General features: G+C 33.4%; 1 protein-coding gene across 3 annotated transcripts in view; it reads left to right on the forward strand.

Moving 5' to 3' along the window:
• The window catches only part of SCYL2 (SCY1 like pseudokinase 2), a 55,771-nt gene that overhangs the window by 34,393 nt on the left and 8,156 nt on the right, over positions 1–13,222 (forward strand). For all 3 annotated transcript variants that reach the window (XM_064491626.1, XM_010989998.3, XM_064491625.1), the window contains exons 9-14: positions 224–400; positions 2,007–2,129; positions 5,287–5,400; positions 6,442–6,574; positions 8,385–8,503; positions 13,045–13,145. In XM_064491626.1, coding sequence (XP_064347696.1) covers positions 224–400; positions 2,007–2,129; positions 5,287–5,400; positions 6,442–6,574; positions 8,385–8,503; positions 13,045–13,145 — 767 coding nt within the window. The remainder of the gene's footprint in view (positions 1–223; positions 401–2,006; positions 2,130–5,286; positions 5,401–6,441; positions 6,575–8,384; positions 8,504–13,044; positions 13,146–13,222) is intronic.

Here is a 13,222-nt window from a genome sequence, read left to right on the forward strand (position 1 = left end):
ACTGTATGTTCCCCATTTACCTGTGACATTCCCAAGTTATGTCTTTTGTCCTGGCATGATTAGCCATAGCACCCTGTTTTACTCTCAGAAGTGTCTCAATTTCAACCATAAGTTATCTAGTCACCTTACCCAAAAGGATTGGAGATTTTAGACTGTAACGTCAATGTTAATACTAAAGACCTGATATAAAAACCAGTTTTATGAAAACATTTTTGCCTTTCAGCGTGTCATTGTGCAGAGAATTTTGCCTTGTTTGACTTCAGAATTTGTAAACCCTGACATGGTACCTTTTGTTTTGCCCAATGTTCTACTCATTGCCGAAGAATGCACCAAAGAAGAATATGTGAAACTAATTTTACCTGAACTTGGCCCTGTCTTTAAACAGCAGGAGCCAATCCAGGTATGTATGTAAATATTTTTTTCCTATTTATCTGCTGTTACTCAGTGATGTTAGCCAATAATGACTCATTGGAAACAAAAGGAATGAATATTTAATTTTTTTTTAAATTGAGGTAAGTATGAGAGACTTTCTTTTCCATTAGTCAGAAGCTATTTTGCATATATTAAAGTGAACCATTCCTAAAATTATAACTGAACTTTGCAAGTAAATGTCTATAGCTCTCCATAAGTTACTGTCTCAGAAAATAAATTGTAATGAGATTTTGCATATATTATATTGTTCCCATTGGCCTGATTGAAAATTACAAGTTTAGGAAAAGAAATATTTCTTTTTTTTCCTTCACTTTTAAGTGTTTTTGTTTGTTTTGTTATTCAGGGTCTTTAATTTATACATGATTTATACCAGTTGTTTCTTTTTGTTTCATTACTAATAAATAGTTTCACCAGAAGAGGGAAAATGCTTATAGCACCAAGGAAGTAATATATGTGTATTGTCAGTGAAAAAATGTAATTAGTCTCTGATATAGACTCTATTACAATATTTATTTGCCAGATTTAAGGTAGACTTGAATTTAAGAGCAGTAGGGTCACATACCTGAGTTTGAATTTGGCCTTCTTCATCAACTTGGGCAAGTCATTACTCTCTTAAGCTCCTATTTTGTTCATTTCTGAAATAAAAGGGGTTGTTAAGATTAAATGAAATTTTCTGGCATATGGTAAGTATTATTAATTTCTGCTACTTCATGGCAATAGCTTATTAGTAAACTGTCAACTACCTGATTTAATGGTTTTATGACAGGCTGTTTGTGGTCCTTCTCTTGAAAGGAGGGGAACAGAAGGAAGTCTGTGGTGGTAAGGCAAGGGTTCCTCTACCTAAGGAAGGGACAGGTGAGGGAGCTGTAGCCTTCAAAGGTCAAGGTGTCAAGAGGGAAAGGAGTGGAGTCATATGTTCACTAAGCTGTGTGTCAGTCAGATCGGATCTTAAGGAACCTGTCATCTAAATTCTTAATTGCCTTCATTTTTTGGTATTCTTTCCCTTAGTAGTCTAGCTAAAAATCCCTTCTGAAAAGCTTTAACTGAGCCTTGGCAAAACTAAGTATTCTGCAAATGGAAGGGGTAGTTTATTCCTTATAATTTGTGCTGGCAAACAAATTATCAGGGACAATTGAAATGTTTCTTTCTAGAATCTTTCCTGACAGTTCTTTTCATTTCTGTACCTTTTCTTCTCTTGAACTTCATAGAAACCGAGTGATGGAATTTACTTCTTTGGGACATCTGACTTTGCTGCCCTCAGGCTTTTATTTTTTTACCCAGTAGCTTTCCAGATAGTTGGTACTTGTGGGTGAGTGATGTATTGCTGAAGATATGTGAGAGTTAGGAAATTACTTTTTATTTAAATGTTTAAACTGAGAGCAGATGTTAAATATTGTGCCTCCAGAAACATAAGAGACTTGATTTGTATATTTTTGTCTTCCATGCCTTCAGGCTAGCAACATGGTGAGTGTCAAAATATACAACTTATTCTTTTGAAGCTACTTTAAATTTTGTCGTATATAAAGTGTCATAAAGATTCTAGAACTTAATACATTGTTCCCTTTTCTGTACAGATTTTGTTAATTTTCCTCCAAAAAATGGATTTGCTACTAACCAAAACTCCTCCTGATGAAATAAAGAACAGTGTCCTCCCTATGGTTTACAGAGCCCTAGAGGCTCCGTCCATTCAGATCCAGGTATAATCAGTTTTTTTTTTTTCTTTTGTGATGATTTTGATTCTTAAAGCAAGAGAAAAACGTGAAGTACATTTTAAATTATAAAATCTTTTATGTAAAGTTCAGTAGTATATATTAATCCATTGATTTGCATTATGTGCTTACTAAAATGAATCCACTCCTAATCTGAAGAATCAGTTGACCTGTATTAATGAAATAAAATGATTTGTTGCTTTTCTTTATCAGAAATATACAATTCTGGAAGGTTTTATTATAGTTTGGATTGCTGTATAGCTTCTTGCTAAATGAGTAACATATGAATGAAAATGACAAAGATATATGTGCCTTTTTCTTATGAGTTAAGTAGGTACTTCCCATACTCATAATTTTCTTTCATGCTTGGTAACTCAGTCTTCTATTCAGAAATGTTGTTCCTTCTGCATTGAAGTTAATTTGTATAGCCCGTAGATAGAAAAGCACATAGCAATTCAGTGTGACCATTCCTAATGCATTTATAGTCATGCTTTGTGTTGCAAAAGTGATGTTAAAATATCATGTACTTTGCCAAACTTTTAGTTCTGTAATTTTTCTACTAGAATTTTGATTCTGTGGGTTATCTGGGAAAAAAACCTTTGAATTGCCATTAAAAGTATAATTTAGGTTTTTGATTTTTTTCACTCTGTAAAATAAATACCTATGTTAAAGACATCTCATACTTAAAAGCTTATAATCTCTTTGCCAGTGTAGAGATTCTAATAAAAGCATAGAATTTTAATTTTTGAAAGTTGTTGACCAAAGCCTTTTTTTAATGTGAACCTAATAACACTTGTATAAGGTCACTTTTTTTTTTTAACTCATTTCAGTCTTTAAGTTCTTTTTTTCATTCAAAGTTTTGAAGTTGATATTAAAATTTTTTTTTCCTTATACGATCATCCTTTCTTCAAGGTGAGGATATGCTGCCTTTGTCCAGATGACGTGGGATAATTGGGGAAGGTGTATTTACCATTACTTTTTAGCCCTTTCCAAAGGAGTTGTGAATTATAGCTTCTTGAAACATTCCCACAGACCCTGTGTAGCCAAACTGGTTTTATATTCAGTGACATTAGGGAGGAGAAGGATGATTGAGTGACATGAAAGGCCATTTTTCTTCATAAGGGGATTACTTTGACCAGTAAATTATTAGCCAATATTTTATTGAAATGGTTAACATATAATTCATATTGACTTCTGCGACTTTGCTGAGTTTTAGAAAACAGCATTTCTGATATCTTTAGTCACCAGTCACTAGTGTCAACATTGCTTGTTAAGAGTCTGATAAAATTAAAGCCTATCTAAGCTTTGGGAGAGTCTTAGAGCAAGAGCAAGAAGCAAAAAATGTTAAAAGGCTAGGAAGTAACTTTTAAAATTCATTTTTTGAGTGATACTGTTAGAGTGAAGTTTGATTAGAAATACTTAAGAGGCTGGAGTAGTTTAGAAAAATATTGGGAAAAGTAGACGATGGTTTACAAAAGTAAGGATCCTTAGAGCCATTAATAGAAATGTATATGAGAACCAGTTTTTAAAATTATTTACCTTTAAATTAAACATAGACTTTGGGTTCATTCTCCTCTCCCCACCACCAGTTACAGAGAAAGTATAAAATAAGGCAAAAGTTCCTGAGAAAATACTAATTGGACTTCCTTGAGTTTTTGTTTGTTAATGTTTTGTTTTTTTTTGATCTCCTGTTCAGTTCTTCACTCTGTCTTCTCCTATGGAGAAAGTTATCTCCTCCTTTAGCTAAGTGATTTAGACATAATTTTAGTTTGTCTCTTTGTAACCTACTGCTAGATTATATGGCATAGTGTTCATTCTCTCTCTCTCTCTCTGTCTCTCTCTGTCTCTGTCTTTCCTGTCAATTAAAGGCTGACCTTCCCTGTCACCCTCTGGTCACAAGAGCATAGTATCTCTCACTGATTGCTCACCATTGCTCATTCTTCTCTACCATCTGTGGAAAATAGTCCCTTAATTATAGTTTGTATTTCTTATTCTCAAATTATGTCATCTACTTAATTATTATATTTCTGAGTGGATACAAACATATAACTCTTCTTTTTATCTGCCTTTTGGAAATCTCAGAATAGGTTAAAGCAAGTAAAATACTTGCTAGTATTCTGATAACAGATTCTTAGTGGTTAATTCATTTCTGTCTGCTAACTACAAGTGAATGTCATTAAGTTTACCAAATATTATCAATAATTCCTTCCCTGATAAACATTTATACCTCCATTTTCGTCAGTAATCCTTACTCTTGTTTTCCTACAAGGATCGTTCTGCCTTATAAGGTATCTGAGATATGTGTTCTTCAGCCAGTTAGTGCTCAAGCCATTTCTTGTTCTTTTTTTTTTATCTCATTTAATCTCCTTCATCCCCCTTTTTCCTCTGTTATCCTCATTCATAGTTCCCAGTTTCGAGCATTTACACTATGGCATGGCATTAGTTAACAAGAATGTTTTAAATAAGTTTTTCTATTTTTATCAATTATACTTACGTAAATTTCAGAATTTAGAAGTACTTAAAAATACAAAAAAAAAAAGTAAAATTCTCTCTCAGAGATTCCCACAGTTAACATTTCCAGATATATCTTTCTAATCTTCTTTCCTAAGCCAATAGACAGATAACATGTTTTTAAAACTGGGATCATATAATAATGTCTTATTCCATTTTATCCTCAGTAGTATTAAACAATCTTTGGAAATATCTGTTTAAGATGTTTGTATTGTATTCCATTATATGGATATATGTAATGGATAAGAAATTCCTTATTTAAAAGGAATAATTTTACATAATTTGATTTTCCCTCATTGTGAAAGATAGCAAAACTTAGATGTTCCTATTTTTTAAAATAAATGAAGAATTGTGTTTTCAGGGAAAGAAATTAAGAATGAGATCAGGGAATTTTGGTACATATGCTAGTTGTATGACCTAGTGTGAATTTGAGTAAGATCATCTGAGCCTGTTTCTTCATCTATAATATTGAAAATTGATAATAACTATTGTTCTTTCAAACAGTTGTTGAAAGGACCCAATGATATACATAAAAATTTATTTCAAACTTTGTGACAAATTAGTTATACAAATATGGAATGTTTAATATGTGAAAGTCTTTCTCTAAGATTGATCTGATTTATTTTCTTAATAGGAACTCTGTCTAAACATCATTCCAACCTTTGCAAATCTTATTGACTACCCATCCATGAAAAATGCTTTGATACCGAGAATTAAAAATGCATGCCTGCAAACATCTTCTCTTGCTGTAAGTAATTGCGTGTTAATTTTTGTTTTTCTTTCAGTTCCCATTGGTTTAAAGCATCTTCTTATTGTTTAATAACTCCTTTACAGTTTGTTCATGTATTTTGTCTTGGCTACTGGTAGCCTATATATAGTACTATAAAAGTGAGCAATAGCTGTAGTTTTCCCTGATGTAAAATTTTACAATATTCCATCCATGACCTTCACGCCTGTTCCCTAACTGAATGCTTCAGTAGAAAATTTGGGTAATTATTTTCTTGATACTTTTCTGTTTTAAGTCACTGTTTATTTTTCTTTCATCTTTATTACAGAAATATGGTACTTTTTTAACCAACTACATTGTTATCTACTTCTCTTAGTTTACTTTTTTTTTTTAAAAATGCAGTTTTATTGATACTATGATATCAACTGAAAGTATTGTATCTTAACAAATTCCAGCTAAAAAAAGTAGGATGTAAAATATTTATCAAAATAGTCAAGAGAATATAGATAGAATTTTGATAAAGTTCTTAAGTGTCAGGTTTTAGTAACTAAATTAAAGATATATTTAGAAATAGAAAACTTTATGTAGGACAAATATTATAGATACTCTTCCTATGTTGTTAAAATATTTAGTTTAAGAATGACTTTAACCTGAGTTAGAGAAAAATACTAAAAGCCCAATAAAATTGATCACTTGGGAGAATTTAATCCTTTTTATAATTCAAATGACCCCAAGGAAATATTCTTAGTAAACACATAGATGGCAAAGCTTCTCAGATCCAAATTACTTTATTTAAAATGATACAAAATTAAAGTCATTCCTTATTTTAGCTACCTAGGCTTCTGATAAAGCAATCATAAATTCGTTCTGAAACAAGGCAAGGGAAATTATAAATATGTGATGTGAATTTCCTATTTTAGTAAAGAATGAGAGCCCTTAAACATACTTTTATTCTTGAGATTTGAACATAAGCTGATATGAAGAGTATGTTTACACTGAAGTATTTTGTTCTAGATTTCAGAGACTTTAAATGACTAATTCAGTTTACCTCTTTTTTAATAGGTTCGTGTAAATTCATTAGTGTGCTTAGGAAAGATTTTGGAATACTTGGATAAGTGGTTTGTACTTGATGATATTCTGCCCTTCTTACAACAGATTCCATCCAAGGAACCTGCGGTCCTCATGGGAATTTTAGGTAGCTAAAAACTTAATGTCTTTTTATGCTACTATGTCATGCAAGTAAACTTTTCAATCTATAAAGTCATTTTGCTCTCTTTTCATGTATATAGCATTCAATAACTGAAGAATGATGGGATAAATGCCATGATACAACTTTTCTTTGTGTTAATTTTAGCACAAGCAGTAAAACTTGACATTTACAAAGGAATAAGACATTTGGAAATCCTAACTTCACAAATACCATAATAGCATATAGTTTACCCTATAAAATGGTACTAAATAAGAGAGGCAAACAGAATTACTTGAAATGCTGATACCAGTCTTGATAGTAATAACTGACGTTTATTTGGTACCCGATTTGCAAGAGTCACTGTACTGAGTCTTTTCTCTGCATTGTCTCATTTTGTCCTCTCCAAAGTCCAGCAAGATTGGTACTATTATTTCTGTTTTACAGTAAGGAAACTGAGGCTCAGATAGAGAGGTAAAATTACCACAGCTGATAAGTGGTAGAGCTGGTTTTTAACCGGGATATGTTTACATCTGAAGTATTTTTCACTGCTAAGTGATGTGCTGATGAAGCACATTCTGTTCTGTCAGCATAATTACAAATTACTCTGTCAATAAACTCTGAAATTGTTTACAGATAGTTAAAGCCCAGTCTGGAAATATGAGGGGTCTGCTGTACTAATAGAAATAAACAGAATCACAGAAACATTAACAAGTTACTAAGTTTGAAGTTCTTTGTTAATTCTGAAGAAAAACTGTATTATTCAGCCATGTATTTTTAACACCTACTACAATGCCTGATTTATATAGAAAGTCCTCAGTAAATGTTTGTAGGAATGGTCAGTAAGTAATCTGTTGTGGACCTCTGTAAATATAGAGCTTTTGTAATATGGTATGAAACTTTTGAGCTCAAAGAAATTAGTCTTCTTGAGAAAGAGTTTGACATAGTAGAAAGAGCCTTAACCCTAATCCTGGCTGTGCCAGTTCCTGGAGTGACTTTGAAGTTTCTTCATCTATCAAATGAGGATAAAAATAATATCATTTTAAGAGTCTGGTGAGAATTCAGTGAGATAACTGAAGGGAAAGTAGTAAGCCTGGCAAATAAGCATTTAGTAGGCACCCAATAAAGTTACTGTTTGAGTATATAAGTGAAGTGTAGGAGAGTAAAAGGAGTTGGTGTATTCTAAAGCTTTGGATTATATACAAAACACTTATAACACAAAAGCATTCAGGGAATGAGGAGTAAATGTACTCATTGTACCAGATAAAAGTTTGTGGAATAGGTATAAACAATCAGGGTCTTGAAAGTTGAGTAAATAGGTGAGACAACAGGGAAGGATTGTGTGGAGTTGAATTAAATTATCAAAGTTCAGAGGTGTTGAATCTGATTGGGTAAAGAAGTGAATAAAGGTGTAGGACCTATCTTAGACACTTTGAAATAGATGACTCAAGATTGAGTGAGAGATCTGAAATACATATTTAGATGTTTTAAGGAGAGAGAGACATTCTGTAATCTTAAACTGCTATGCTGTAAGAACTCTACATAGTGCTGATAGGCTTTTAATATTATATACTATCATAAAATGTGCTCTTATAAACCAAAAGAGTACAGGATAAATATGTCATGGTATATTAAATCCAAACTGACAATAAAGCTGAAATTATTCTGACCCATATGTAAGAACCTTGTTCTATGCATTGATAAGGAAAATTTGTAACTACACTGATTATCAAGAAATTCCATGTAGATACCCTTTTTTTCTAATTTCTGTTAATTTGTGTCATTGAATTATGGAGTTTGTCTTACTCTTTTCTATCAGGTATTTACAAATGTACTTTTACTCACAAGAAGTTGGGAATCACCAAAGAGCAGCTGGCTGGGAGAGTATTACCTCATCTGATTCCCCTGAGTATTGAAAACAATCTTAATCTCAATCAGGTAGGAGTAGTTTTGTGCTTTATTCAGTTTATTCAGCTTACTGTTTTCTTGGCATTGAACATATAAATACTTTATATATAAATATTGCTAAAACAAGGGAAACTACGCCAAAGAGTTAAATGAAGAAAATTCATGGGTTCAAAAAAGGAGTATATGAATTAGAAGGATGGATTATTGAAGGCCTCATTGGGATATAGTAAATGAATAGAATATTGAAAAATGTGTAGAATTTGGGGCTACTTCAAATTTGGAGCTGGGAAGTTGAGGTGAATGAAGGAAAAAATTAATGTGTCTAGTTTGTGTATTCATTATTTATCACTGCCTAACAAATCACCACAAATTTGATGGTTTAAAACAACATATATTATTATCTCACAGGTTCTGTGGGTCAGCCAAGCCAGGGCATGGATTCTCTGCTCAGAGTTTCTTACAATGCTGCTGTTAAAGACTGGGGTCCCATCTGAAGGCTCAGCTGGGAGAGGATCTATTTCTAAGCTCACTCAGTGGTCGTTGGTGGGGTTCAGTTCCTTTCGGGTTGTTGGACTGAGGGCCTCAGTTCGTTGCTTTCTGTTAGCTGGATGCCACTGTAAGTTCCTTGCTTCATGGATCTCTACAACATGGCAACTGGGTGTCATCAAAGCCAGAAAGAGAGAGAATCCACTAGAAATATAAAAGTTATAGATCTTATAGTGTAATCAAGGAAATGACAGCTCATTACCTCTGCAATATTCTGTTGGTTACAAGCAAGTCACAGGTCCTGCCCATGCTTGAAGATAGGAGATTACACAAAGACTGAGTGACAAAATGAGAAAATAATTGGGAACGATTTTAGAGCCTGTCTGCCACAGGAAATGAAAACTCCAGTTTGAGAGATACCTGTAATACAATAGGGGAGTAATGAAAGAAAGATAAATTGAGACTAGAATAGGTAGACTTTAAATGCCTGTCTGGTTTAGGTGTTTGAACTTTTGAGATGTGGTAAATGTTTGAGCAAAGGAACTATGTGTTCAAAGATTATTATAGAATTACCTCTCTGCATACCTCTGTTGTGGTAGTTATCATAGCATCCTGACTATCCCAGGAGGCTGGCTATTTCAGCTCATTATATCCCCAGCACTTAGTGCAGTGCCAGAAGCAAAAATTTTTATTGAATTGAGGGAAAACTTGAGGTACAGAGTAATGACAAGGCATTTTGCTCACCACAGAATTGGTATTTAATGATGTATAGGGGAAAAGACTGGGAAGGGTTACTGTTTAACTGAGAGTGTCAGAAATGGATAGGCAGGAATTAAGGACTGAAAGTGAGTTAGAGCAGTGAGGAAAGCAGAAAGCTGAGAGTTAAGCAAGAGAGCTTTTGGCATAGGGGAGAGTGCTGAGTGAATGGAGTTTTGGAGTTGAGAAATTTGTAGAATTGACTGGATCCAAAATTTCACTTGAAGTGGTAGGATAAGCCTCTGAAGGTTTGTGTCCTTAGATTTCAAATTTTGGCTTGATGGCTTCTTCATATCTTAGATGGCAGAGTTAGAATTATGACTGGCAAAAAGGGAGACAGTACTATTGGGCAAAAATAGGATAACATGCCTAAGATAGTGTTCAACTTTGGTCATTTCTGTTATTCTCATATTTATGATTTAGGGTGTTTTAACATAGTCTCAAATGCTTATTTTAGGATATATAATTCCATTTGAGATGTGTTAGTTTTCTTCAGCTAAGTTGATTTTTTTTTAGGGGCCTGTTTTCATCAACTGAAATATTTTGATTCATATCTTCTAGTATTTTACAATAGTTACCGTGGATGTAGTCTTGCTTTCCTATTCATTTCATGGACAAGTTTCCTAATTCAAGACTGCCCTCTTCTGCCAGTTCTGATTTAAAATAATCTAAGTATATTCTGTATTATGTGAAAAAGATAAAGTAACTTAGGAAAATACATTTTTAGCATTTTTTTTTTAAAAGAGCAAATGCCATGCAGCAATCAAAATACAATCACAACTTGTATTGGAGGATGGTTCCTGTGACCACTCCCAGTTTCTGTGATTCACTAGGAGGACACAGGTCTCAGCATATGGTTGTACTCACAGCTATGATTTATTATAGTGAAAGGATACCAAGCAAAATCAACAAAGGGAGAAGGTTTGTGGGCCAAAGTCTGGGGAAACCAGGCTCAAGCTTCCAGAGTTGTCATTTGGTAGAGCCACACAGAATGCACTTACTTTCCTTGGTAATGAGTTGTGACAGTGTGTTGGAAATGTTGCCACCCAAGGAAGCTCATTGGAGACTCAGTGCCTGGAGTTTTTATTGGAGGCAGATCAAGTAGCATTCCCAGCCTGTCGTGTACTCAAATTCCTGTTAGGCACAGTGAGCCATTATCATCAGTGAATGAGGCGAACCATTCTAAAATATGAGTTCCTGGACACCAGCCAAGGGACAGCCTTACAAGCAGGCTTTTCCAAAGATAGCAGTTCAGGCCTACTCTATAGCTTCAACAGTAGATGAATCTCACAGACATAATGTTGAGCAAATGAAGTAGGCAGTAAAGAGGAGTTACTGAATGATTCCATTTATGTGCAACACAAAGACAGTTAAAACTACACTGCTGGAAGTCTGAATAGTGTCTATTCATACAGCGAGGCGGGTGGGAAGTCATTGGAAGAGGGCACAAGGAAGCTTCTGGGGTGCTGCCAAATGATCTTTTCTTTTTCTGGCTGCTGGTTAAATTCAGTTTGTGAATTTTTTGAAATGTGCATTTATTTATATGTATACTTTTCTGCTAGTATGTTGTATTTTGTTTAAAAGTTAAAAACTAATCACCAGAAAGTCAGTCACGGTAAACTGCTAAGGAAATAGGCCTTTTGTTACTTTCATGGTAAGACAAAGAAGGGTAAATGAATGATAGAGCATAGTGAGAGACAGCTTAATGTAACAAAAAAGCACAAGCTTTGGAGACAGACAGTATGAATTCTAATTCTGCCATACAAGTTATTTATTTTTTCTGAGTAAGTTACTTTCTCTCTTGCTGAGCCTAAGTTCCCTCATTTATAGAATAGAAATGTTAATAAATTTAAAGAGTTGTGAAGATAAATAAAATAGTATATTTAGAAGCACTTAGCCCAAAGATCTAGTTATAAGATTTGGGGAGGAGAAGAAAGCACTTTCTATAGTCTTCCTGTAGTATGTGATATTCAAAAAGTTGTTTATCCTCTTAGACTGCTGGTGGAAATGTAGTTTGGTGCAGCCATTATGGAAAACAGTATGGAGATTCCTCAAAAAACTAAAAGTAGACTTACCATATGATCCAGCAATCCCACTCCTGGGTATATATCTGAAGGGTACTGAATTCTAATTCGAAAAGATACATGCACCCCAGTGTTCATAGCAGCACTGTTTATGATAGCCAAGACATGGAAACAACCTAAATGTCCATCGACAGATGACTGAATAAAGAAGATGTGGTACATTTATACAGTAGAATACTACTCAGCCATAAAAAAGAATAAAATAATGCCATTTGCAGCAACATGGATGGACCTAGAGATCGCCATTCTAAGTGAAGTAAGCCAGAAAGAGAAAGAAAAATACCACATGATATGACTCATATGGGGAATCTAAAGAAAAAAGAAAAAAAGAACACTGTGAACTCATCTACAACAGAAACAGACTCGCAGACATAGTAAACGATCTTATGGTTACTGGGGAAAGGGGATGGGAAGGGATAAATTTGGGAGTTTGAGATTTACAAATGTTAGCCACTATATATAAAAATAGATTTTAAAAAATGTTTCTGCTGTATAGCATAGGGAACTAAGTTCCGTATCTTATATTATAACCTTTAATAAAAGACATGAAAACAAATATATGTATGTATACACATGACTGGGACATTGTGCTGTATACCGGAAATTGATACATTATAACTGATAAAAAATTTTTATTTATGATGGTTCTGAAGTACTATAAGAAATTACCATTTAACTAAAGTTTAATCAAAACTTAAACTATGTTAAGGCATTGTTTATGTCTTAAATGAACTTTAATTATTTGGAAGTTATATTTAGTATTTCTACCAACTTTTAGAAGGTAAGGTTAATTTTAGCCAGACATGTCATTTTTATAATGATTTGAATAAAGAGTAACTTTTTATGCATTATTAAGCAGATTGTTTTCAGATATGCACAAATTTAGATGATCAATTTTGGATTATTCTAGAAAAAACAATATGTAATAACTGCTGGGTATGAATTTATATAAGCCTGCTAAATAATAACTGTAAGACAAATCAGGATATAAAACTCATTGAGGCATGTTTTCTGGAACTTAAAAGTCTCATCAACTATATCACCACTATACAAGGACACTGTAAAAATAACAACTTGCTATGATAATGCTTAGTTTAAAGATATTATTCTTGTGACATCAGTGCCATGAATGAGTCTATTCTGGTGAAAATAGAATATTGTGAATAACTCTTTGAATTATCTTACTAGATTACCTTTGTTGCTAACTTGAAACATTATAACCATATCAATTTCTTATTATTCCAGTTTAATTCTTTCATTTCCGTCATAAAAGAGATGCTTAATAGATTGGAGTCTGAACATAAGACTAAACTGGAGCAACTTCATATAATGCAAGAACAGCAGAAGTAAGTAGGTTGCATATGAATTGCACATGGTCCAGGAGTAACTAATATTAAAGTCATACCATGATTGATTTTCTGGA

This window comes from Camelus dromedarius, chromosome 11 (genome assembly GCF_036321535.1).
Source record: "Camelus dromedarius isolate mCamDro1 chromosome 11, mCamDro1.pat, whole genome shotgun sequence".
Lineage (NCBI taxonomy): Eukaryota > Metazoa > Chordata > Mammalia > Artiodactyla > Camelidae > Camelus > Camelus dromedarius.